This window comes from Leopardus geoffroyi, chromosome A2 (assembly GCF_018350155.1).
Source record: "Leopardus geoffroyi isolate Oge1 chromosome A2, O.geoffroyi_Oge1_pat1.0, whole genome shotgun sequence".
Lineage (NCBI taxonomy): Eukaryota > Metazoa > Chordata > Mammalia > Carnivora > Felidae > Leopardus > Leopardus geoffroyi.
In genome coordinates this window covers 122497422-122525187 of record NC_059331.1, presented here as the reverse complement: position 1 = coordinate 122525187, position 27766 = coordinate 122497422, and the positions used below count along the sequence as shown (strand labels likewise).

The following is a 27766-nucleotide window of genomic DNA, read 5'->3' as shown; positions in this document are numbered from 1 at the left end:
GGCACCAAAAGGGCTCAAGAGGCACCTCCCGTCTGATCGACACAGCAGGACGTTAGCAGCCACGAAGCCAGTGACAGTTCATCTGGCATTCTGGCAGCAGGGGCTGAGGTTTCATGATGGGAGGGGCTGTCTGTGGGCCTGAATTAAGCTTCATTCCAGTGTCCCCTCTAGAGTCTGTCTCCCAGCCTATAAACGAGCCTGCCTGGCCTGCCTCACCAGGGCACCCTATGCACCAGAGGTGATGGCCATGAACAGGCTTTGCAGCTTGTCTGCCATAACCCGGGTTTGGGGCACCTGGGCGGCTCAGTCGGTTAAGCATCCGACTTCTGCTTAGGTCATGATCTCACAGTTTATGGGTTCGAGCCCCATGTCGGGCTCTGTGCTGCCAGCTCAGAGCCTGGAGCCTGCTTTGGATTCTGTGCGTCTTTCTCTGTCTCTCTCCTTCCCCTGCTTGTGCACTCTCTCTCTCACACACACACATATAAATAAAAACATTAAAAACAAACAAACAAACTAATAAATAAATTAGTATTTTTTAAAATAACACCAAGTTCTGGGCGAGTGTACAAGGACCCACAAGAATGACACAGACAACACTGGTGTCCCGCCCAGGTGCCCTTGCCTCAGTGTGCCCATCCCGGCTGCTGTCCATGTTGGCTAAGAGCTCACAGCTGCGTCCTTCTCCACAGAATCACCCTTTGCCAGACTCACCCAGGAGGTGGCACACTGCCCATCGCAACCCCCCCCCCCGCCCGCCCTCCCCAGGACGGGCGACCCTTAGCCAGTGACTGACTTGGGAAAAAAGCCCTCTCCTAGCTTAAAGGTGGGGCCAGCTCTGGGTCAATTCACATTCTCATCTCCCTGGGAGATCAGACTAAGGCCCCACATCCTGGCTGAGACCTTCCCCCACCCTGTCCCCCCCCCACTGACTTTCTCCTGAGAGCACCCCAGTAATTACATGCAGTCACCCCTCCATCTCAGGCTTCTAGGGCACTGGTTCTTCAGCTTCACCTGAAGCACATCACCTGGAGGGCTTGTTAAAACACACTGCTGGGGGGCGCCTGGGTGGCTCAGTTGGTTAAGCGTCCAACTTCGGCTCAGGTCATGATCTTGCGGTTTGTGAGTTCAAGCCCCACGTGGGGCTCTGTGCTGACAGCTCAGAGCCTGGAGCCTGCTTGGGATTCTGTGTCTCCCTCTCTCCGCCCCTTCCATGCTCATGCTCTGCCTCTCTCTGTCTCTCGATAATAAATAAATGTTAAAAAAAAAAAATTTTAACAATAATACAAAAAAAAACACACTGCTGGGCTTCACCCCCAAAGTTCCAGGGCCCCATTGCTCAAACTGCATGAGGGGACGCACATTTGCTCAGGGGCTCTGGTGCCTAAAGACTGCTGCTGTGGCCACTGCCATGGGTTGAACTCCCAAGGGAGGCCAACAACTTTCAATTTCATGCCCATGTCTACACATACCGTATTTCCAAAGGAGATTGGGCAAACAGTGAGTGGCTGGAGCTTGTGTGGCCCATGCATACCCGGAAAATAAAAGCTGAAGCCAGTTCCTATTGCCAGATGCCCAGAGTGACAGGTTTTGAGCAGATGTGCAGAAAAACAACCACAGCACAGTCCATGTGGCCATCAGAAGGCCCAGAAATTCACTCTGAGGGATTCTTACACAAATGACAGGCCAGCACGTCCTCAGAGAGGTCTGTAAGCACCGCAAGGGCTGGTCACCCCCAACCAGACCATCAACTTTCACAAAGTGCCACTTGGGGAGCCACCAGGCTTAGAACACCCAGCTCTGGGGACTTCTAAATAACGAATTCCTCTCCCGTGCTCTTGGTCCTTCACCTAAGGTTTCCTGAGGACCTACTTTGGCCAAGGCATGTGGGTGATAGCAACATATGTAAAGGTACGAGGAATGTCCTGCCCGCCACATAGTGCAATGGCGGGAAGCAGAATGAGGCAAGGGTTACAGGACTACCCAGGTCGCGGCCAGAGTCCCAGCAGATCCAACTGATGAGCACAGAAACCTAACAAGGGCAGCCCTGACAAATCAGTGACAAATGACAGATTGTCTCAACCACCACCCCCACAGTGGGAGCTCAGAAGACATATTTTCTGAGTATCTTCTTAGATCGAAGGACAGGGGAAAGGAACAAAAATCAGAGCAGAAAGTGGTCCCTTCAGCCACTGAGTTAGATCCAAGGAGTTAGAAGGGCCTGACTGCATAGATATTCATGTCCCCTAACATCTCAGCAGGTCATATCATCCGCCACCCCCCCCACACACACACACACACTCTCTCCCAGGACACATGCTCCCTGCTCCTGCCCCTGCCTCTGCCCCTAGGTGTGACTTCCACGGCCATCCCTGGGCCCGACGTTGCAAGGTGCACAGAAGGCTCCAAGTAGCCACCTTTCCTCAGCTTCATTAGGGCAGGGTGATGGGGCAGCGCTGCACACACAAGCCGGCCCTGCTGTCATCTCACTGTCTTTGCCATGCTTTAAAATAACTGCATACGCAGGGTGCCCGGGTGGCTCAGTCGGTTAAGCGTCCAACTCTTGATTTCGGCTCAGGTCATGATCTCACAGTTCGTGGGATGGAGCCCCGCGTTGAGCAGTGTGGAACCTGCTTGGGATTCTCTCCACAGCACAGGCTGGAAAGAAACCTGGACCTCATCTACCCAGTGGCCACATTTTACTGTCAGAGACAGTTAAGTCCAGAAACAAATGACTGGCGCAGGTCAGCCAGGGCAGAGCGAGGACTAGAACCCAGGCCACCTGCTATCCAGCCACTCCTCTTTCCCCTCAACCCACCATCTCCCCCCACCGATCACCGCAGCCTGAGAATGCTCCCACCCATTAGGTTGGAGGCACTGTTCCCTTTCAGGTGCGCTCAGGTTGTGGCATGGGAGGGCAAAACAAGGCCCGCTGAGTCAAACCACAGCAAGCAGATTTTAACTCAGTGTGAAGAAGAATTGTCTCGCAGTCACAATCATGCAAAAGTGCTGTGGGAACTGGGGAGCTCCCCATGGCAGGAGGGGTTCAAGTGGAAGCCAGTCACCACCCTAAAGGCTGTGGAAAGGATTTCTATTCAGGGAGAGAGGTGACGCCATTTGTTCACGTATTCCCCAGACTCTGGAGCTCGCCGCCCGGGTTCTAACCCATTCTGCCTCTTACCAGGTGTATAAGCATGCACAGTACAGCCACTTCTCTGGGTGAGCTTCCTCGCCTGTAAAATGGGAATTATAATAGTATATCCCTCCTAGAACCGTATGAGGATTAAAAGAGTGAATTTACTCAAAACACTTAGAACAGTGTCTTAGACAAAACAGGTCAATATCAAAAGTTTATTGATCTTGTTACTGCTGCTGGTGGTGGTAGAAATAGTATTAAGCAAATGCTCATCGAATGCCCTCTGTGTACCAAGCACTATTCTAGGAGCAGGGAATATAAAGTCTCTGTTCTCATGAAATTTATTTTCTATTGTGAGGGAGACACATAACGGGTAAGTAAATAAAATAACTTCAGGTAATGATAGGTGCTGAGAGGCCAAAAAAACAGGCTGGAAATGCGGGGGTAGAGGTGCAGTTGGTCAGAGAAAACCAGTCTGAGTCCAGAACATCTGACTGACAAGAAAGAGGCAGTCACGAAATGATTCGGAAGTCGGGCCTTTATAGCAAGAGGACAAGTCAGTTCTACCCATGTTGGGTAACGGGAAAAAAGACCTGTAGAAAGAATAAAGATCTAGAAGTAGCTACAAGAGGGCGCCTGGGTAGCTCGGTGGATTGGATGGCCACTCTGGATTTCAGCTCAGGTCATGGTCTCAGGGTTTGTGGGTCTGAGCCCCACGTCAGGCTCTGCAGTGTGTCAGCACAGAGCCTGCTTGGAGTCCTCTCTCTCTCTCTCTCTCTCTCTCTCTCTCTGCCCCTACCCCACTTGTGCTCTCTCCCTCTCTCTCTGTTTCTCAAAATAAATAAATAAACCTTTAAAAAAACTTTCAAGTAAAAAAATAGAAGTAGCTACATCAATGCTGAAACAAAGGAAGAGAAGGGGGGACTGGCCCCACCAAGATACTAAGCTACAACTACGAAGTCATAGTAATAAAAGCTGTGGTCATGTGGTTTTAGATTTTTAAAAAAGGACGGAAGACCAATAACCCCAATAGAGAGCTCAAAGACAGACCCACATCGAAATGGGAACTTTGTAAAGAATAAAGGTGGCTTCATGAATCAGTGGGGTGAGGAATAGACTGTAGATGGTGCTAGAAAACTGTCTTACTCTGTGGAGAAAAATAGAAGCGGATCTTTTCATCCTACCAAACGCAACAGGCAAATGTAAATGCAACAATTATCCCAACTAAAATAAAAATTATCTGAGAGGATTAAAAACTCCCAATATTCACTGCTGAGAAGAGATAAGCTTTAAATCTATACCGGGCCATAAAGAAATCCCAACAAATATCAAAAGACTGAACTCATACAGAGTGTATGTGACTGAAGTGAAAACAAGCCAGAAATCAAAAACAGAAACCAGAAAAAGACCCCAGATGTTTGCTTCGGTCAATATGTGTCTAAATAACCTATGGGTCAAATGAAGAAATCACAATCACAGGGAATTAGAAAATATTTAAACTAAGTCATATGAATAAACAACATATGAACTCACGGAATACAACAAAGCATTGCTTAGAGGAAAATCTGTCGCCGTAAAAGGTATCACAAAAGAAGGCTGAGGGGAGCAGAGGGTGGAGAAATGGGTGAACTGGGTTTTTGTGTGGGTTTTTTTTTTTTAGCTTAAATAAATTATAATCTTTTAAAAAAGAGGGAAGGATCCTGGCAAACCCCATAGGGTTTTGGTCGGAACCCTTAAGTAAAAGGCTATAGAATGGATGAAAGTAAAAAGATAGAAAAAGATATTCTATCGCTATACTATAATCAAAGGAAGGCTGGGGTAGCTCTCCCTAAATAGACATTAAGGCAATAAGCATTACCAGAGATAAAGATTTCATGATGATAGAAAAGTCTATCCGACAGGAAGATACAAAACTTCTACATGTACACGCATCAAATAACATAGACACAAAATGTGTTAAGCAGAGGAGGCCCAGCTTACTAGGGTCATAAAGGGAGTTTATGGACTATAATCTATTTAGTTGCCTGTACCACCAGCACCCAAGTGCCTAACTCTTCAAGAGAACAGAAAAAAGGGGCACCCCTTCAAGCATATCCTAGATAATGGAATCTCATGGTGTTGTTGCAAGGAAGGAAATTTGCTAGCCAATCTCCTTCACCAATTTATATATAAAACCCTACATACAAATATTAATAAATTTAATCAAATAATATATAAAAAGATAATACAGCCAAGTAAGATTTATTCCAGGAATGTAAGGTTGGTTGACATTCAAAGATGAATCAATATAGGAATCATCAAGGTCTATTGTGAAAGAATAAAAGAAGAGTAACACAAAAAAAAAAAGTTTGCCCCAAGAGCCTTGTGGGAGCCGATACATCACCATGTCTGGGGCCTCCCACAAGAAACATCTCTTACGCCACATCAACCTGGCCATGTTGCTGCAGGTAAGTCTGGGAATCACGTGCCAAAGTCTCGAGACTGTGAGAAGAAAAAAGGACCAAGGAACCCTCCGTCCTCTGAAGCTTCCCGTATGTACGCACTCTGGGCCGTTCTCTCCCTCGTGGGGGGACCATACCCACTTTCTGGACTTCACAGTCTTGCTCTGAGAGCCCAAAGAGCCATGGGGGACTGGACAGATCTCTGGGAAAGCCATCACCTCAGCACAGCCCGCTCACCTGAGGGGCAGGGGCTGGGTCCCCTGCCGTGTGAACGCTCTCTCCAGCCTCTCCTGGGTCGTCCTGGCACTCCCACCTGGCAAGGAGAACTTCGAGGGCATCCTGTTGCCCTCCGGGCCACTGTCCACAGCTGGGCTGTCCTCTGCAAGATCTCGCCACCTGCCGCTCTCCCTCTGCAGGAGCCCTTTGCTGGGCAAGTGAGGGGGGCTGCTGGGTGTGGTTTTCCGTTTTTCTGAGGTCAGCTCACTGAGTGGGCCCAGGGGACTTCTGGAAGTGGAGCCAGTGCTGGATGCCAGGCCCTCCTGGGCTGCAGGATGGGCCGGGGCACCGGCGGAGAGCTCAGGCACTTTCTGGCCCTCTTCCTCGGAGGCCTGGGGGGCGCCGCTGCTCAAGGACAGGGACCGCCTCAGGGAGCGCTTGCGAAGGGAATCCTGAAAGGGGCAAGGACAAGGGCAGTGAGGATCCCATTCCCTTCAAGGGAGGTGGGAAAACACTCCATCCCACACGACAAGCATTTGCCCATGGCGTTTCCTCCCCCTGGAACATCTTTCCCCATTCCCAACTCCTCTTAAAATCCCACCTATCCTTTGAGGAGGTACTCACAGGCTGCCACATCCGTAATGCTGTCACCGTGCTCCACGTGCATAAGCCCCAAGAGCGTGCCTCGGCCCTTCTCCCACAGTCTTACAGAGAACAGCATCCAGGAGCAGGTGCAGCTGTAGCTCCAGGGTCGGATCTGTTTCCCAATTCCTGCATCACCACCTACCTACCAGCCATGCTCCCTGTGGCAAGTTATTAATTTCTCTGTCCCCCACTGCCCTCACCTGTAATATAACCTGTCCACAACCCACAATCTGGAATTTCTCTCTTTTTTCTTAATGTTTGTTCATTTTTGAGAAAGAGACAGACAAACAGAGCATGAGTGGAGGAGGGGCAGAGAGAGAGAGGAGACACATAATCCAAAACAAGCTCCAGCCTCTGAGCTATCAGCACAGAGCCTGACACGGGGCTCGAACCCACGAAGATCACGCGAGATCATGACCTGAGCCCAAGTCAGACACTTAACTGACTGAGCCAACCAGGCGCCCCTAATTTCTCTTTTTTTTAATGTTTATTTTGAGGGGCAGAGAGAGAAGGAGAGAGTCCCAAGCAGGCTTCAAGCTGTCAGTGCAGAGCCCGATGCAGGGTCTCGGTCCCAAGCCAAAATCAAGAGTCAGAGGCTTACCCAACTGAGCCCTCCGGGCACCCCACACTATCTGTAATTTCTAAAACCTCTCAAAACAAGTTTCTTCTGGAATCCTGTGGCAAATTCTTCTGAACTGTTACGAGGTTGTTTATAGTCTTTTTCTAGTGTGAATATTCATATCTTTAGTTGTAGAAATGTCAATATTTTTGCTTAGGGGGTGCTACCCCAAACCCTACTGCAAAGCATTAGGTGATATATGGTTTGTGCATGGTGTTTCTTTCCTGAAAATAATGAAATTCTGAATTCCAAAACACATCTGGCCCAAAGGTCAAATGAGGGATTGGGGACCTATAGCATCTATTTTCCACAAGATCATAGTATGAAGGGAGACACCCATGGAAGGCACTGGCACAGAGCCAGACCCATGAGGGCAATCAACAAACATCAGCCACTGCTCTCTAGCTTTTCCCCAGTCCCCAGTCACACAGGGCTTCAGCCTCTCCTGCTGATAGACCAGGAACAGCAGAGGCCAATCTTCATTCATCTCTGGTGTCCAGAGTTCCCAGCTCAGTGACCTATACCTAGTAAGCGCTCAAGGCTTGCTTAGTTTTTGAAAAGAAGGAATTCGAAAGGAGTCAACAGAAATGTCCTATTTTACTGTCAATGATCAACTGATGAAATGGGAACACAATTTACCAATCTAGGATAGGGGAGTGGAGGTAGAGGGGACAAAAACAGACCTGCGAGGATTTTCCTGGGTTTAAAATTTGGGATCTCTCAGAATTTCCAGAAATAATCCTGAACCCAGTGGTAAAGCCCGAGCTGGAATAAAAATAGCTAATTCTGTAGTATTCTGGCCTAGTGGAAATCAGTAGGCACTACAACCCTCCGAAAGCCACCAGGGTATCCCTGCCACACAGTGCAGAAAATATTAGTCACCATTCCCAAGGAGACCCAAGCTCTGGCCAAAGGCAGGGAACCCAGCCTCTTACTCATCCTTCGTAAGTACAGAGCTGACCTAGTAAGTAAAAAAAAAAAAAAAAAAATGATGAAATACCTAGCAAATCTTGCTCTTTTCTCTCGAGCAACCAATTAAGTATGGCCAAGGTACTCACAGGTCCACAGAACACTTTCTAGAAAGCCTGGGGAAATTCTACAACAACCTGTCCCATCTTTCAATGCCCTTCATAGGATTCAGGTACCCCAAGGGAAAAACACACCTCCTGAGGCAATCATCCCCCCCTTCAGAAGTTTGGGTCAATCTCCTAGTGGTAAAGCAGATCTATGCAATCTGCCTCGCATCTCAGTTGTGAAGGGGGTCTCAAGTGCACGGATGTGATGGGATGTCGCTGTAGGACAGGACCCCAGCATTCATCTGGTCCACCAGTTCTCAAAGTGTGATCCACCAGCCTAAAGGTCCCCAAATCCTTCTAGGGAGCTCAAACCTCTTTTCATAATAATATGACATGAGTTGCCTTTTTCACTGTGTTGACATTCGCCGTAATAATGCAAATGCCCTGGTGGGAAAAACTGCTGGCCAGTAGCACGAATCCAGGGGGTGGCACCGAACTTTACTAGCACTGGAGGTATTTGCCACCACTTGCAATAACAGTACATAAGTAAAATGCTAATTTTGCTTAAGAACGTCCATGATGAGGGGCGCCAGGGTGGCTCAGTCAATGGTTAAGCATCCAACCTTGGCTCGGGTCATGATCTCACGGCTTGTGAGTTCGAGCTCCGCATCAGGCTCTGTGCTGACAGCTTGGAGCCTGGAGCCTGCTTTGGAGTCTGTGTCCCTCTCTCGCTCTGCTCCTCCCCCGCTTATGTTCTGTCTCTCTCTCTCTCAAGAATAAATATTTTTTTAAAAAAAGTGGAAAAAAAGAAAAGAGAAAGAACGTCCATGCTGAAGCATAACACTTACTAACTGTATTCAATCTCAACCCTATGGTCCACATCTCTTTAATATCCCATGGGATAAAATGGGAGGTATATATACGCACTCCGCTGGGTACAGAGGACCCGGCTGTCTCAAGGAAAAGCACTTGTGCAACCATCTGAGCTGTGAAACGAACTTGCTAATGTTTTTCGCGGAACAACTGACAGACAAACTATGGTTACTCAGACTTGGGTATCCGGCAGGCGTTTTCTTGAAAATAAACTGAGCCTGTCACTTCAAGCGAAACAACTGATGAACAGTCAGTGATAAAATACAAATTATCAGGTAAAAATGAAAATTTGGGGAAACCTGAATCAGCCACGGTGAGCTTGAGGGCTTCTCAGCACTTAAAAATTTTTTCTGATGAACTGGGTGGCAACATCAAGCAATGTGATTTTTTTGATGTGGGTTGTTGGGTTGTTTTTGTTGTTGTTGTTTCTTTTTTTTTTTTTTTTAATGAAATGTGTTCACATTCAGAAGATCTCAGGAACCCAGATAACTCAGTAAGCCAATATTTTCCAAGTGAGCAAATGCATCATGTTACTAAACTAGGCAGTGGCAAAAGATTCATTCAAAATGCAAGGCAGACCGATAGATATTGGTAAGGTACAAAAAGTTCCTGGCTATGCTTTCAGACTCCACAATAAGAAACCACAACTTGTCTAGTTTGGTGCAGTATCAAAGAATACCCCTGGTTTCCAGAAGAGACTAATAACACGCTTTTCCCTGTTCCAACTACATATCTGTGTGAGGCCCTATTTTCTTCATGGACTTCAACTAAACTATCATAATGGGACAGACTGGATGGAGAAGCAAATATGAGACTTGAACTATCCTCTACTAAGCCAGACATAAAGAGATTTGCAAAAATGTGAAACAGTGCTCCTCATCTCACTATTGTTTTGGAAAATATGGGGGGGGGGGGCGCGGGGTTTGGTTTCACATGTTATTTGTATTAAATGTAATGGGTTTACTATTGTTGATGGTTTAGTAAGTAAATATTTTTTTAATTTCTCAGTTTTAATTTCTAACATGGCAAATGTCAACAGCTATAACCCACATAACAAAAGCTCTTCAGGTCCCTCAGTAATTTTATGAGTATGGAGAGACCCTGAGACTACAGTGGTTTGAAAACCACTGATAGGGTGTAAAACAATGTCTCCAGCAGAGAGCGCCCCTGGTTTCCCCTTGACCCGACTAGTCTAGCTGCTTCCGACATGGCCTGCTCTCCTCCTGAAGCATCTCTGACTAAAGTTCCTCATACAGGCCTCCACCTGCTGGTCCCAGGTGTGCTCTCAGGAGACATCAGGCCAGGCTACACCACTCACCCCAGCAAAGGGCCAGCAAGCCCACACTGCGCTCTGCACACAAGTATGGCAGAGTCCCTGCTCTCAGGAGGCCCACAGCCTAAGCTCAAGAGGCCTGATAGGGATCATCTCCCTCGCCACTCCAGTCCACCCATTTGGAGCACCGGCCGAAGATGCCCAGGAGATTGTGACGTCACATCCAGGCTTGACAGGAAAAGAACACTGAGCTCACTAGCAATGTCTGCTGCAGGCACAGCATCGGGCACTTGCAGGCATTTGCCATCCTGGGACCGGGTTATTCCCACATCCGTGTTGGAAGAAATCTCTTTTGTTCTGCCCCTCCTCCCACCTTCTGTCTTCTCTTCCCAAGACTAAACATTCCCAAATCTTGCCACTTCCGCCAAACTCTTCACCTTCCTGGCGGCTTTCCTCTAGGCATGGTCCAGTCCCTCTCCAAATACAAGACACGAGGATGGGACATGATGTGAACGTGCACTGTGAGCCCCACACTGGTTCGCCTCCTTGATCTGGACACCAAGACTGTAGGACCATCTCCAAGCTGTGAAATCCCAGTGCTTGACAGAGCCTTAGCCACCTGATCTAACAAACAAGACCACGGCCAAGAGGAATAAAGACCTTGACCAAAACCCCCCAAGACGCAGGCAGAGGCAGGGAGAGGGTCGGCTTCTTTATGTCTTGATTCCAAGTGAAATGGGAGAATAACACCAGCCTCTAGAGCCACAGCCCACATCTAGCCATGCAGCACAGGACAGGACGTGACCAGCCATGGGCACCGATGACCCATGTGGGTTTGCTCAGGCTCCCTCGTTTGACTAATACTACACTGTGACTTGGTGTTTGGTTTCCCTTTGGTTTTCTGTTTCTTTGCTGTTTCACAAACTCCTTTTATATTCATTCTCTCATTTGGTTTAGTCCCCCCACCTAATGCGACCCTACCAGAGCCCCTCCTTAAGGAAGACTATAAAAGAATGATGTGAAATTATTAGAATTTCTTTTTCAAGCAAAGCAAATGAGACTGTTAGGGTTGGGATTTCTTTTACCCTTTTAACTATGATGTCTTAAAAAAAATAAAGAAGATTTTCTCTAGACTCGGATGGGTCACCCACCACTCCTGAATGGCAAAGGTAAAACTAGAAGATACATGTGTTCTCACTCAGCAAAGGAAGACAAAGCCATGGCATCCACCTCATTGACATGGTGGGTAAACTGAGGGCAGGGAAGGAAACGAGGCCTGGCCATGATCCCATAAGGATCAGACACTGTCTGGCTGACAGTCATGTACTGTCTTTTTGACAGTACAACCAGAGAAGACACAGGCAGGTGTTCCTCCCATCCCAGCTCACAGCTCCCCGCTTCTTGAACTACGTCGTGGGGAACCCTCCAATGATCCCAGGCAGCTCCTTAAGCCCTGCCTGCCTCTCACTTTCCACTCTCACACGAGCAGTGAGATCAGCAACCCTACCTGCGGGGAACTGGCGATGGGCCCGGTCATCATGCCTCGGACAATCAGGCCAGACTTTGGCCTGATCTTCTCTCCCATCCTTTTCGTGTCCAAGGAAGATTCTGACAACTGAAGCCTGTCCATCTTCTCCCATGCAGGGGCCACGGGGGGACTTTCACCTGGGACAGCTTGCGTGGGCTTACGTTTGTGTGGGGGCCTTTTGGATGATACAAAATTACCAAGTAAATCCCCATCAAGATTGTCATGTCTGCAAAAAAAGATATATCTCCATTAAAACAGATTCCCCAAAAGGAACAGCTAACATTGATAACAAATTCCACATTCAACAGGCACACAGAGCAAGCCCATTCATAACTATGCGAGGGTTCTAACCAGCCAGGGTTCTAACCAGCCAGTGCCTATCATTAAGGTAAAGAACAGAAAATACTTTCATATCAGGGCAAATCTGACCTATACAATAAGACCAGGAAACAAGAAACAAAATCAGAATTGATGACCCATCACAGGATTCCTCAAATATCCTTAGATAGTGTGTATCCTCAAATATAAAGAGCATCCTTATTCCAGACCCAAGTTATAGAAAACCATAGCCCTTCAGTACAGTCATGAGTTACATGGAACCCAGTCTTACTGCACCTCATTGAGATTGGTGGATAGAGACCTGTGGTAAATTTTCCCACAACTATTCAGTTAATGTCCAGTTAAGTTGGGCATGCTAATGCCTTCTTTCCTGGGTTGCTCGGCATTGAAAGAGAGTAAGAAAGATAGATTGTGTGTGTGTGTGTGTGTGTGTGTGTGTGTGTGTGTGTGGTGTATGTTAAAGAGAGAGAGCAAGAGAACAAAAGAAGGTGAAACACAGGGAGGTAAGCAAGGAGGAATAACAAAAATGAGAAAGAACAGAGCCAGAGACCCAGATAAAGAGGATATTCGCCTATGATCTGTGACGGATCACCCAGAGCCCTTCTGACACAGGCTGGGATGCTTTCTACCACTAGACTCTGGCCTAAAGGGGCGCTGACTGCTGCCCTGTGCCAAGCTGCTTATCACCAAGCACTGGGTCACATGTGAGAGAAGCGGTCATATGTGCCATGACTGGGGCATGTCCGGCAGAGGAAGGGCTCAGAACCAGCCTGGAGAAGCTGAGAACGACTTGCAGAGAGGACAGCACGGAGTCTGTAGGAATGAGTAGGCAGGAGATAATCAGAGGCCCTGGGCACTAACACAGAGGCCTGTAAAAGCAGGACAGGCCCAAGTGAGCCACGCAGGCTGACTGTGGAAAGAGTTTTGCAAGTTACCCTTAGGAGTTTGGATTTTTCCTGGAAGCCATGGGAAACATCTGAAGGCCTTTCCGTGGGGAAGCCAGCAGAGCCAGACTCGTTTGTAGGAAGCTCATGCTCTCTTAGATGGAGGGTGCACTCAAGCAGATCACTAGAGGCCTAGAGACCAGGGAAGAGCCGGTGGGAGTCAGTGCAGGCAAGAGGGGAGGGTATGAACTGAAGCACTGCTGTCGGGGCACAGAAAGTAGGAAAGAATCTAGTGTCATTAAGGACTCATGGAGGCAAAAATGATAGACTAGGAAAAGTCAAGGATAACACCCAAATATGTAGCTTGGGCAACCGGGTGGAACTCAGGAGCCTCGACTACTTTCTTTTGCTGGTTCTTCATCGTCTCAGAAATATTTATTTTCCCAGCCAGGCGGTGAGCATCTCCGAAGAAGAACCATCTTCTTCCGCACCACCCTGATTCACTTTTACATCCAAAGCCTTGTGTTAATGTTTTTTAACGGTGCTCATCCTTTGGCAGCTCGATGCCCAGACCCTATACTTTGGCTACCCTCAGGAAAGAAAATGCTGCTCAACAAAGCTGGAAGGAAACACCCAGTCCCGGGGAGTTAGACTCACTGGTGGTGACTACAGGCGGCTATTAAGTTTGTAATGTAACATAACTGCTTTCCAAATAATGGAGGTTCAATCCAGAATCCCAATTCATTTTCTCCCTAAGAGGTCCAAAAGGCCTTATTTTTCAGATGTGTCTAATTCTACAGTGTTATAACTTGCTTTGGGAATTCTGTACCTATTTTGTTTCATTTTTAAGAAAATGCAAATGAAGCAAGCCCCTGAACCTGACAAATGTTAAACATCTGAACCATGAGCATCCCCCCTCGCATCCTCCTCTACTCCCAAGGCCTCCAGAGAAAGGTAACAGTGCCCCACAACAGGGAATTGGAAAGCACACAATGTGGAAGCTGAATAATGGCCCCCCAAAGATGCCCTGACCCCAGAACCCATGAATGCTATCTTACGTGGAAAAGGGACTTTGCACATGTGTTAAAGTTTGAGATTATCCTCTATTATCTGGGAGGGCCCACTGGAGTCACAAGGGCCCTTGCTAGACAGAGGCAGGAGGTCAGTGTCTGGAGTAGGATACAACGACAGAAGCAGAAGCTGGAGTGATGTGCCCTCAAGACAGAGGGAGCATCCACAAGCCAGGGAATGCAGGCAGCCTCTAGAAGCCAAAAAAGGAAAGGAAACAGATTTGCCCCCAAAAATTTCCAGAAGGAACAAGCCCTACTGACACCTTGTCATTAACCCAGACCAGTTTTGAACTTCTGACCTCAGAATTGTAAGATAATATATTTGTGTTGCTTTAAGACACGGTGATGGTTAAATTTCATGTCAGCTTTGCTAGGCCATGTTGCCTAGTTGTTTGGACAAATACTAGCCTTGATGCTTCCATGAAGGTGTTTTTAAGATAGGACTAACATCTATAATTAGTTGACTTTAAGTAAAGAAGATTACCCTAGATAATATGGGTGGGCCTCATTCAATCAGTTGAAGGCCTTAAGAGCAAAACTTGAGGTTTCCCAGAGAATTCTGCCTCAGGACTATAACACAGAATACTGCCTAAGTTTCTAGTGTGCCAGTCTGCCCTACAGATATCAGACTTGCCAGCTCCCACAATCATGTGAGCCAACTCCTTAAAATAATATATATATATATGTATATATAATACATATACACATATATATGTGCGTATATATTTGCATGTATGTACACACACACACACACACACACACATCCTGTTGGTTCCTATTGGTTCTGTTTTTCTGGAAAACCCTGACTGTTATAGCCACGGCATTTACAGCCATTTGTTACAGCAGTGATAGGAAACTAACTCACAGTGTAAATAAGAAGAGATACCTGGCTTTGCTTGTTTCTGACAACGATGTTCTCCATCCTGCATCTTCCTCTGCAAGGTCATATATATTCACCAGCGTGGTCTCTGAGCATCTCGGTGGTGATTTGATATTTTTCTTTGGAATTGAGAGTGCAGGAATTGGTGTTTCTTGAGTGACATTGTTAGCAGTATTCCCAAAGTGATCCAGAAAGTATCTGGTAATGAGTTCGAGGTTTGTTTTTAGAGGATTTTCCTTTGCCTATCATTGGAAGAAAAAGTATCATTAACCACAGGTACAACTTCAGGGGAAAAAGGTGGAAAAGATGACTAGTCCAGTTCTTTGACATAGTTTATCAGCTTCTTATTCATTCATACACTCTTTCTTTCAGCAAGTATTCAGTGACTGCCTACCATGTGTGAGGTGCCATGGTATAACAGAGATGAAGACAAAAATCTCTATCCTAAAAGAACTATCATCCGATGCATGAGTCAGGCGATCCGATGAACAACTGTAATAAAATATGATATGAATAGAAGAATACCCAAGAAAATTTCCTCTTGGTTTTTCTCCTAGGAGTAATTTTAGAAAATAGATATCTTTTCATTTAAAAAAAACTAAACCTTTTTTCGGGATCATTAACTCTACAAGTTTATAAATACTTGGGACCCGAATGTGCTCTAAGGTTGTGTGCTCTGCATTTAACACTGGACACTGGGGACCACAGGGACTCTTCTGCAGCAGTCTATTGCAAAAAACATGAGAGGCCATCAGGATTGACTCAATCTACACCAGAATCTTGAAAGAAAGAAAGAAAGAAAGAAAGAAAGAAAGAAAGAAAGAAAGAAAGAAAGAAAGAAGAAAGAAATGAAACTCTTTATTGGTCGGTTTTAGAAAGAAATGATATCAGTATTTTCCAATCCTGACAATACCAAATATCATCTTTGGAGGTTTTAAAAATACATCTTCCCAGGTCCTGCTGTGTCTTACTAAGCCAGAAATGCAAAGATTGGAGTCCTGACTTGTCTTAAAATTCCCCTAAGTAAGCTGGACATAGTTATCCAAGCAGCAATCCACAGGCTGACCTCGGAACTGTGTCAGTCCCCACCCCACTTGCCCAGGAACACCAAGCTGTTGGGAAGTGTGGTCAGACATGGGACATTTGGTGAGTCTGCAATCGGAGCAATATAGCGCCTGACAAAGAACCTGGCACAGAGAGGACCCTCAGGCACATCCAGTCCTTCCCTCTTCCTATTCCCCTGCTCTGCACAGCAAAATCCTGGGACCCACACCCACAGCCAAATGGCTTATGACCAACAGCAACAGATTTATCAGGCAGTCAAAATAAGGGGACAGCTTTATTTTTTTAGAATGGGGCCCAAAAGAACTATTTTGTCTAAGTCTAAATGAAACTCACAAGGAAGAGAGTCAGGGGAAAGGCGTTGCATAATTAATTTAGACCGTCCTATTTTTCTTTCAATACGAGAGATTTATAGCCCTGCGTTACATGAATTATACTTTGTGGCTCTTCACAGCCTTTATATGAATCTAGACACCATTTTTCAAAAACTTAATTTTACATTGGCATTTTTATATATTGTATCTTTAATAGGGAAAAACAAGTTCCTGGAATTAACATTAAATTGCAGGGCTTTCCTAGAAGCAGGCTAGCTTTGTGCAAATGTCAAAATCATTATGCGATAGATAGGTTAATAAATATGTCTTTCTGTAAAATATAAGCTCATTTCATTGTATAATAACTACTGTATAAATCAAATAATCAGGGCACTTACCAAGATCTAATGAAAATATCTTAAGTATCTTCAGATAATTATTACCTTAGGGAGACTATATTATAGTGCAGAAATAAAAATAACTTGAATGGCAAAGATGATTCCAGGAAATTAAGTAAAGTTGCATTTACATAAAAAATCCCAGTGTATCAGCAGGGTTATTTGATTTTCTGGTTACCCGTCTCACTTTCTATGGAAAAGCCTTTCTAAAATATGCAGTCTACTCTGCTGCCTTGAAATGCAGCCAATGGAGATCTGCTGAGTGTCTGGTGCTGGGGTCTACAGGACCCCAGCTGACCACACAGAAGCAGTGGAGGGGCAGCGGTATCACACCAGGACCAAGGATGAAGGGCATCGATTTGATGTCTTTACTGAACCTATGCCAGGACTTCACCTGGCTGCCACTGCCCTTTTCTCATCAAAGTCAGGCACAGGAACTTGTGGCAACCTAAGTGTTCCTGTAGGTTGATACCATTGTTCGTTTGAGGGAAACTTGGCCTGGGTTCCTCCCTGGGCTATGTGACACGTGCGAGGGCAGGTTTTGAGCTGCTCTAAGGTTTTTCCAGATGTCTCAGAAATAGCCTTGGAGGGCTGGTGGGGGGGGGGGGGCGTCCCACTCCCATTCTAACCTCATCTGCTAAGATATTGTTTGAGTAAAGGGTTACAATTACAGGAAGCTTGACTGCCATTACTATAGTAGGGCTGAGAATCAGATCTGGTTCTAGCTTCACCCCTACCCCGTAAGTCACTGTGAGATCTTGACAAGCCACATTTCTCTGGCTCACAGCTCCTCCAGATGGGTTGCCCATTCTATCAGCAATTTCAAAGCTTTGAGGCACATGGGTGACTCAGTTCAGCGTCCAACTCTTGATTTCCGTTCAGGTCAAGGTCTCATGAGTTTGAGCCCTGCATTGGGCTCTGTGCTGACAGCGTGGAACCTGCTTCAGATTCTCTCCCTCTCTCTCATCCCCTCCCCCACTCACACACTCTCTCTCTTTCTCTCAAAATAAATAAACTTGAAAAATAAAATAAAATAAAAAACAGAAGCTGCTTAGTCCAGCCCTGAGGGGCTGCCCTAAAAGGCCAAGAAGGCAAGTCCTCTTTATCCCCAATCTAACTAGGGGGTTTCCCTTCTTTGTTTTGCATATCTGGACTTCTGCAGGAAATATCATTTTATTGCCTTTTCAAAAAATTATGATAAATGCTTAACTGCATGATCATTAGATTCTTTCCAACTCTGACACTATTCCCTACCACAAGGCAATACCTACTGGAGAGCCCATTCTTCAAGCAAATTAGAAGATACTATGTTCAGGGCGCCTGGGTGGCTCAGTCGATTAAGCGTCCAACTTCAGCTCAAGTCATGATCTCGCAGTCTGTGAGTTCGAGCCCTGCATCGGGCTCTGTGCTGACAGCTCAGAGCCTGGAGCCTGCTTCAGATTCTGTGTCTCCCTGTCTCTCTGACCCTCCCCCATTCATGCTCTGTCTCTCTCTGTCTCAAAAATAAATAAACATTAAAAAAAGAAGAAGATACCGTGTTCATAGCAGAAAAAGCAATTAAGCCAGAATGGTAGCTTCATTCATTCAGTCAGTCATAGAATCCACAAATACACATGGACCATTTGCCGTGGCCTCAGGCAACATGTTAAGTAGGGGATACAATAGTGAACAACAGAGATGCCCTCTCTGGCCTCCTGCCACATCCAAGGTGGTCGGGAAGCAGATACTAATTAAACTACCACACAAACAGTCTATTATAAGTGTGCTGAGCACAACAAAGGAAAAAGTACACGGCGCCGTGCCGTGGAAGCTTGTAACAGCCGGTAGGAGGAGGGAGGGACAAGGCCGAGGGGTCAGGGGAGCCCCCCCAGCCCCCCAACCAAAGAAGTGCTGTTCCATTTGCTACCTCAACTCCGGTGCACCAGGGTTAGCTGAGCCCAAGCCCCAGGTCTGCCTAATTAAATGTCACAGTGGACTCAAAAATAAGCTATTACTCAGAACTGAAGAAGGAAAATCTTACACAGGCAGGGAATGGAAAATTTTATAACCCAACCCTATATTCTTTAGTCTGACTTAACACAGCCTCATGAGGGAGGAGGGAGCACAGGGAATAACTGTCATAGGCCCAGGTTCAAAGTGAGCTTCATAGCCACACATGCGCAATAAGCCCACAGGGGCGGCCTGGGGCCTCCCTGAGGCTGGAAGCCCAACTCACACTTGGGATTTGTCGGCACTTGGCTGGGTCTGTTTCTCCCCGACCACAGGCACGGCAAGCCTCCCGCCACCCATCTCCGACAGCTTGGCCGGGCCCACGAGTGCTCTGGGCAACTGACATTGCCAATCTCAGTTCCAGAACATTACACCACACCTTAAAAGCATGTACCTTGTTCTCCTTGTAGAGAAATTCAAGATGCAAAACCTTGCGGAGATCGTTTCTGCTGTTTATGCTGAGGTCAGAGCGTGGGCGCTCCTGGTCCATGGTCACACATGTCTTCTTTAAGCCCTGTGGGAAGAAATCTGAATCATTCTTTTCATTTTAAACCGAAACCTTTCATTCCCTGATGCAGGTTATAAACAAAAGGCTGTTGATGTTCATTATGATCATTCCTGTCCTGCCTTCCTTGCAAGGATACTGCAAGCACCAGAAGCTGACTTGAGAATTTATTTTTATATAACCTTTACACTCGACATCTTCATAATTATTATTCTGAATCTTACAGTGACCCCATGGGCTGAGCTAAGGTTGGACCTGTTGGCCCATTTTAAAGAAAAGGAAAGTGAGGTTCAGGTTACTGACTGGCCCAAGGCTGGCTCAGGAGCTCTGGGTTTGACAGATTTGGAGCCACAGAATATGAAGCTTTAAAAATAAACAAAAGGAGGGGCGCCTGGGTGGCGCAGTCGGTTAAGCGTCCAACTTCAGCCAGGTCACGATCTCACGGTCCGTGAGTTCGAGCCCCGCGTCAGGCTCTGGGCTGATGGCTCAGAGCCTGGAGCCTGTTTCCAATTCTGTGTCTCCCTCTCTCTCTGCCCCTCCCCCGTTCATGCTCTGTCTCTCTCTGTCCCAAAAATAAATAAAAAAAGACGTTGAAAAAAAAAATAAACAAAAGGAGGAGCGCCTGGGTGGCTCAGTCGGTAGAGCGTCCAACTTCGGCTCTGGTCATGACCTCATGGTTCACGAGTTGGAGCCCCACATCGGGCTCGATGCTGTCAGTGTGCAGCCTGCTTCAGATCCTCTGTTGCCCTCTCTCTCTGCCCCTCCCCTGCTCGTGCTCACTCGCTCTCTCTCTCAAAAATAAACATTAAAAGAAAAGATTCTCTCTCTCTAAAGTATAAATAAATAAATAGATAAATAAATAAATAAATAAATAAATAACAAATAAAAATAAGCAAAAGGAAAAAAGAAATAAGCAAAAGGCCAATAGTGATTCCTTTCTCAGGTGGGAGCAAGGGTTGATTTGCCCGGGTAACACAGTAGGATCACATGACGGGGGTTCCGCCATCCCATCCTGTGAGTCAGCAAGGTCAGGCCTGGGGCCCGCTGGAAGCACATGGGAAACGTTTGCTGAGTTCCCAGGAAAGCCACTTGCCATCATCCAGCCCTGACCTCCCAGAAGGCCCAGCTAAAACATAGTCTGGCAATGACAGACGCTATGCTTCCCAGGAACCTGGCTTCTTCATTTGGAAAAGAACCGACTACCTGCCCACCTCCCCAGGCTCCGGTGATCACAGAGCAGTAGAGAAGGAAGAGATGCCTCACAAACAGTTCAGCCTGGCACCAAGGGGCCCCTCTGCTCTTCACGATCCAGACCCTAGTGCTAGCCAGGCCTCAATTTCTCTCCCAGCCTCTGTGTTCAGAATCTCACAGAGGCTCCCGCTGATGGGCAAACAAGACAAGACCTGTTGCCTGTCATGAAACGAGGGAAGAAGAATTTGTGAAAACAAAAAGAGGTACCAATACAACCTTGAACCACAGAGAATAAAAAGGAAGTTGAGGAGGGAGAACAGAAAGAAACAGGTGTACATGTTGGGGAAAAGGTAGGGGCATGTGTGGGCACTCCAGGGAGAGGGATCTAGAAGGAGAGGTGGGGCTCACAGCAAGCACCTTCCCCACGGCTTTCCTTCCAGTCGGAGTGAGGCAGAAACCATAACGAGAGTCCCTCTCTGCTAGATAACTCTTCACATTTGTCAACGGTTCAGATCGGGAAGTCTTGGCACACTTAACAAACTCGCTGGGACCGTGGTACACACTGACGTCTGAAAACCACCAGGGTAGTGGGCAAGGATGCCCTCGGGAATCAGCCAGTCCTTGGTCTCATTGGTTCGTTTAATCGTCATGACTCAACAAACATTTCCCACGCACCTACTAGGTGGCGGGCTCTTCGAGATGCAGGAGATACATAAGGAATAAGACAAACCCCACCCCTTCACAGGGTGCAGAAATTCTGTTGGCGAAGTGGACCACAAACAAAGGGGTACACGTACGGTGCAGCAGCTGCTGACGTGCACTACTATGCACAGATAAAACGGGGAGAGCAGAGACACAGAAGAGGGACACTGTTTTCCATAGTCAGCTACTTATGCTCACTCCTATCTTCCGGTTTTCCCATCTGTGAAATGAAGGGAACGAATCACTGGTCCACTAGTTCGGCTGCTGGAGGCAGAGGAGGAAAGGGATCAAAGTCCTAGCCCTCATGGAGCTTGTATTTGGTGGGGAAAAGGGAACAAACATAATACGCTGGCGGGGGGAAGAAAGTTTAGCAGAGCAAGAGACAGAAAGGACCAGGAGGGGGTGCAGGAAAGGTGTGATACTTTAATAAAAGGGTAGTCAGGAAAGGCTTCATGATTAAGTGCCATCAGAACAGAGACTTGAGGGAAGTAAGGGAGCAGGCCATGCAGACACTTGGGAGAAGTGTGTTCTCGGCAAGGAACAGCATGTGCAAAGGCCCCGTGGCAGTCACAGGAGGCCAGTACAGCTAGAGTCGCATGACCAGGGGAAAGTCGCAGGAAATGAGGTCAGAGAGGCTGCCCAGAGCCTGATAAGGAAAGGCCTTGTTGACTTTTGTGAAATGGTGTGGTGGGGGTGGGTGAAAAAACAGCATGGACTGATTGTATTTTTTTAAATTTTTTCTAATGTTTATATTTATTTTTGAGACAGAGAAAGACAGAGCATGAGAGGGGGAGGAGCAGAGAGAGGGAGACACAGAATCCGAAGCAGGCTCCAGGCTCTGAGCTGTTAGCACAGAGCCCGACGCGGTGCTCAAACTTTGTCACCTGCAAGATCATGACCTGCGCTGAAGTCAGACGCTCAATGAACTGAGCCACTCAGATGCCCCTGACTTGTATTTTTAAAGGATCACTGGCTGCTAGGTTGAGAACAGATTTTTTGGAGACAAGGTATTAAGCAGAAACTAGTTAGGATGCTATCTAGGTGGCTTGGACCAGGGTGGTTGCAAGAGAAGTGGAAAGAAGTGGCTATGCGCTCTGTGTGCTCTGATGCTAAAGCCAACAGATGGGCTGATGGACTGGATGTGGGGTATACGAAAGGGAAAAAAGCCAGGAATGATTGCAAAGGTTTGGGCCCAAGCAACCAGAAAGACAGCGATACTGCCTACTGAAATGGGGAAAATTGCAAGACACAGAGGGAATCAGGAATTAGGTTTGGGATGTGCTGAGATATTTATTGCATATCCACGTGGAAATATAAAATCGGCAGTGGGAAAGAATGTAAGAGGTCTGAGAGAGACCTTGGCCAGAGACAGGCATTTGGGAATGATCAGCATATTGACAGCACTGGGATCCAGTAGACCGGCAGAGGCACCTGGAAAATGAGAGAAGCCGAGAAGATTGAGTCTTTGAGTCCCCAGCACATACAGCTCCAGAAAACAAGAGGGACCAGCAAAGAATCATAGCAGAGGCCAAGTGGGAGAAGGTGGTCTCCAGAAGCCAAGCAGAATGAGCTTCCAGGAGGGAGCCTGCTTCGGATTCTGTGTCTCCCTCTCTCTGCCCCTCTCCCTCTCATGTTCTGTCTCTCTCTGTCTCAAAAATAAATAGAAACATTAGAAAAAATTTTTAAAAAATACAATCAGTCCATGCTGTTCTTTTCACCTGCCCCCACCGCACCATTTCACAAAAGTCAACAATCAACTGTCCAAACACAATGGTAGATCAAAAAGTGTGAGGACTGAAAATTAAAGATCATTGGCAAATTTGACAAGAGTTGTTTCCAAGGATTGGTGGGGACAGAAGCCGGATTAGAGCGGGTTAGAGCAAGCCCGAAGCAGGATTAGAATCGGGGCACACACAGCTCTTCCATGGGGTTTGGTTATAGAAGAGAGAAGAAAAATGGGCCAATGGCTGGAGGGACTTGAGGGTCAGGATGGGATTCTGTAGGAGCGACAGTAGAAAAGGCAAAATATATATGCAATAAAGAGGTGACGACAGCAGTGTTCTTGAGCAGGCTAGCAGGGACAGGCATGCGGGGAGAGGGTGGCCTTCCCCAGGGGTATGGAGAATTCCCTCGTAGGCGCCGGACAGAGGCTGGAGTGATGGCTCAGGCCCAGGAAGGCTAGCAACTGTGGTGGTACAGGCTGCTGGGAGTTTTCTCAAGACCGCTTCTGCCTCCCCGGTGACCTGAGAATGGGGAAGAAGCTTTGGGATTGGAGGAGAGAGAAGGTGTGAAACGGTCATCCAAGAGCGGAGAGAGGGAACGGGCTGGAGAGGGCTAACCAGGTACACAGGCATGCCTGGGGCGGGGGGATGGTGAAGGGCCGTGAAAATGTGGACACGGTGCTGTTTTCCTCCAGCCCCGCTCAGCTTGCAGGGCAGGCATGGAGGAGGCCCGGCTGAATTTGAAAACTTGGGGCGGGGTGGGGGTGGGGGGCTATGATGCAAGAAGAGGAGGGCAAAGGAGGTGAGCACGTTGTTGAGGGTGTGACTATAACGAAGGGTGGGTAAGAAGTGGGGAGAGGTCACGACAGGGCTGGGGGCCAGGGGGTCGGGCCGGGAAAAGCTGGCAGGAACAGTGGAATGCAGACGTGAGTGAGACTGAAGAACAGTTTATGCCGGGCTGTTGAGGGAGGTGAGCCGCAAGTGAGGAATGACAGAATGCCCAGACAGATGACAGAAAGGGTGCCCTGCTGGGAACAACAGGCCTAGGACATGACCACTTGGAAAAGGGTGGCGGAGGTGGGATGGGGACAAGTCACCGCAGGAGAGGGAGGCTGGGGCACCAGAAGAGTCACCTTGGAAGGCCCTGACATTGCAGGAGACTATCATGGCTCTCCCTGAGGGCCGGCCATGCTTGGAGGGGCCAGTGTAGCTGGATTCGATGTAGGGTAGGGGGCACATGAGGCAGCAGTGGAAGGTGAGGTCGGAGGCACGGCCTGCGGCAGGGTCGTAAAGAGCCTTGCAGGCCCTGGTGAGGCTTTCCCTCGGATTTTCTTCTGCTTGAAGTAAGAAGCCCGTGGAGGGTGTTTTGAGTAGAGGAATGTGACAAGATCTAACTTGCACACCAGGGGCACGTTTCCTCATGATCGTCTTACGTGAAAGGGAACAGGTATTCCTGTCTTCCAGGACGGTTATGAGGATCTGAGAAAACGAACAGACGACTAGAAGGTACCTCACACCACGATGGGACCTCTCTAGGTTCTACCTGCCTGGGGCCAAGCCCGGAGGGGAGTACATGGTCTCTGCTCTGGAGCAGAAGGTGAGGAAGAAAGCAGTCGCTCTGGACTGCAATCCCAGCTCTACACAACCTTATCTTTTTTTAAAGTTTATTTATTAATTTTGAGACAGAGAGAAAGCACGAGTGGGGCAGGAGCAGAGAGAGAGGACAGAGCGAGAATCCCAAGCAGGCTCCACACTGCCAGCGCAGAGCCTGATGTGGGGCTCGAACTCAGGAGCCGTGAGATCACGACCTGAGCTGAAATCAGACACTTAACTGACTGAGCCACCCAGGCGTCCCCACAACTTTCTGAGTGACTGTGAGCAACCCCTTTCTCATGTCAGAGCTTTAATGTGCCCAGATTTAAAAAAAAAAAAAAAAAAAGAGTGAGAGAGAGAGAGAGAGAGAGAGAAAGGAGCACCTGGGGGGCTCAGTTGCTTAGGCATCCAACTCTTGGCTCTCAGCTCAGTTCTTGATATCAGGATCGTGAGTTCAGGCCCCATGCTGGACTCCAAGCTGTGTGTGAAGCCTACTTAAAAAAAAAAAAATGGCAGGGAGAGGAGGCCCAGTGAACCAGACGACTGCCAAGGTTCAACCCAGATCAGGCATCAGTTCTGTGGACTGGTCTAGTGGGTGAGATGTAGAAACAGACGTATAAACCACAGATGTATAAACTATAACGTGACTGTCAATGACCAAGCCACAGACAAGGTTAAGTCAGTTATTCCAATGGGACTTATCCAAGAAGACCTCCTGCAGGAAACAGACTTGGGGGGGGGGGGGGGGGCCACAAGTGGAACAGGGGAAAGCAAGTGGGAGAGGCTGGAACCAACGATGGGGTGCTAAGCTGGGGTCAGACTACAGGTGAGAGCCTCAGGTATCCACGGAGGACTTTAGATTTCATTTGTACTCAAGAAAGGAAAGCCAGGAGGAAAACTCTCTGACAGTTTTGCTTGGTGGCCCAGACTTAAAAGAAACGATGGGGGACGCCTGCGTGGCTCAGCCAGTTAAGCATCCGACTCTAGGCTTGGGCTCAGGTCATGATCTCGAGATTTGGTTTGTGAGATTGAGCCCCGCATCGGGCTCTGCGCTGGTAGCCTGCTTGGGATGCTCTCTCTCCGTCTCTCTCTGCCCCTCTCCCTGGCTGGTGCTCTCTCTCTCTCAAAATAAATAAATAAAACTTTTTTTTTTTTTAATTAAAAAAGAAATGATGATGGTGGGCAGCCTCACAAGGCTGTGTCACTGATATCCAGTGTGCGCCCAGGACTTGGTGACGGAAGGTCAAGTAACCATAAAAACAGAGCAAATACAATGAGCACACACTGCATTTTTTAAAAATTTTAATTTTTTTGATTAAAAAAAAATTTTTTTTAAGCGAAGAAAGATACTTTCAAAACAGATGCATAAAAGAGATGGGAGTGTAGACACTGCTGAACACAGGTACCTACTATGTACCAGATGCAATGCCTGGGGACTGCCCATATGTTATTTATTTTTTAATGTCTTTATTTAGAGAGAGAGAGAGGCAGAATGCAAGTGGGGGAGGAGCAAAGAGAGAAGGAGACACAGAATCTAAAGCAGGCTCCAGGCTCTGAGCTGTCAGCACACAGCCCAATGGGGGGCTCCAACTCACAGACCGCAAGACCATGACCTGAGCCAAACTGGGTAGCTTAACCAACGAAGTCACCTAGGCACCGGCCCATATGTTATTATTAGTCCTCATCATAAATCTGCAGAGTGAGTCTTATTAGGCCTGTTTTACAGATAAGGACATTGAGGCAGTGAGTAACATACCCAAGCTCACACTGCTAACCAGTTGCTATTTTTGAACCCTCCACCTGATTCCAAAGCCCTTCCCCTTTTCCATTCAAAAAATTATTTTGTTGGGGCACCTGGTTGGCTCAGTTGGGAGAAGCATGTGACTCTTGATCTCCAGGTTGTGAGTTCCGGCCCCATTTTGGGTGTAGAGATTACTTAAGAACTAAAATAAAATCTCTAAAAAAAAAAAAATGATTTTGGGGGCGCCTGGGTGGCGCAGTCGGTTAAGCGACCGACTTCAGCCAGGTCACGATCTCGCGGTCCGTGAGTTCGAGCCCCGCGTCGGGCTCTGGGCTGATGGCTCAGAGCCTGGAGCCTGTTTCCGATTCTGTGTCTCCCTCTCTCTCTGCCCCTCCCCCGTTCATGCTCTGTCTCTCTCTGTCCCAAAAAAATAAAATAAACGTTGAAAAAAAAAAAAATTAAAAAAAAAAATGATTTTGTTTCTATGTATGTTTAATCCAAACAACTGCCCACGGCCCCTACTCCACAGGACACCGTGAGTGACAAGCCGTGAGTCACTCTGTACAGTTATAATGAGGAATACGGGCTGTTCCTACACTGGCATCCGCAGTAACCTCTTTCCCACGGTGTCCCCACCTGCATTGCAGATGACTGCTAAGGACCTCCCCAACTTCTGAGTACTCCGCAAAGTCTTCCGGTGCAACACAATGGAAGTTCAAAACAACTAGGCTGCAACCTCGGAGCGCGACTGAAGGGTTCACCCATCGGGAACGCTTTTCAGCCCCTTGGGCTCCCCCGGCGGGGGGACGTTCTTTCCCGGTGCGATGGGAGTGCCGGGACGGGCCACGGGGCCCCGACCAGGCGGCTGTGCTTTAGCAGGCCGCCGCCCACCGGCCCCGTCCCCGGGGTCCCGCGCCACGTCCCCCGCCGGAGGGGCGAGATGCCTGCGCAGGGCGGAGGCCGCGGGCCGGCGTGGCGGGCGGGCACTGCGCGGGGCCAGATGGCTCCTGGGAAATGTAGTCTCGGCAGGCCGGGAAAGCAGCGCTCCCGTCGGGCATCCCCGGGGCAGGCGGCGGCAGGGGCGGCTCTCCGCGAAGTGCGGGGCTTGCAGAGCACCCCCAGACTGCGCCCCAACCCTGGAGCGGCGGCCCCGAGCGGCGGAGGCGGCGCGACCCACCTTTCTGCTGAGGAACTCCCGCACCAGGGAGGCGGCCACCTCCTCCACGAAGAGGCTGTCCATGCCGCCGTCTCTGCCCACGAGGCCGCGGCCGCCGCAGCCCAGAACCCGCGGTCCGTTGGGGCCAGTATGGCCGCGTTGCCGTGGCGACGGTGTCACAGGAGCCGGGAGAGCTCCGCCCCTTTCCCGGAGCACGCGGGCTGGGAGGGCGGGAGGAAGGGGAGGAGCGTCTTCGTTCTGGCTTCTGGAAGCGGGAGAGGGGCGAGGTTCCCGGTTTGGGCTCCGGGCTCGGGTCCTGGCTCTGGCCTGCCCATCTAGGGGGCCTAAAACAAGCCACTGCTCCACGCTGAGTCTGTATTGCCCAAGATGGGAAATGGGGAGAATGCCTGCCTCCTTGTTCCTGGAGGAGTAAACCCACGGTGAGGCGGCCCAGAGAGGGCCACCCACAGCACCACA

General features: G+C 48.2%; 1 protein-coding gene across 3 annotated transcripts in view; it reads right to left on the bottom strand.

Moving 5' to 3' along the window:
• Nucleotides 1-27480, bottom strand: part of MINDY4 (MINDY lysine 48 deubiquitinase 4) — a 108181-nt gene extending 80701 nt beyond the window's left edge. Inside the window, exons 1-5 of one of the 3 annotated variants that reach the window (XM_045495222.1) lie at nt 27311-27480; nt 19075-19194; nt 14924-15159; nt 11724-11970; nt 5812-6242 (exon numbers count right to left, since the gene is read on the bottom strand). In XM_045495222.1, coding sequence (XP_045351178.1) covers nt 5812-6242; nt 11724-11970; nt 14924-15159; nt 19075-19194; nt 27311-27373 — 1097 coding nt within the window. In that variant the 5' untranslated portion in view covers nt 27374-27480. Of the gene's footprint in view, nt 1-5811; nt 6243-11723; nt 11971-14923; nt 15160-19074; nt 19195-20448; nt 20570-27310 lie in introns of those variants that run through there. The other 2 variants (XM_045495219.1, XM_045495221.1) reach the window with 2 other exon arrangements.
• Between the last annotated feature and the right edge of the window lie 286 nt (nt 27481-27766).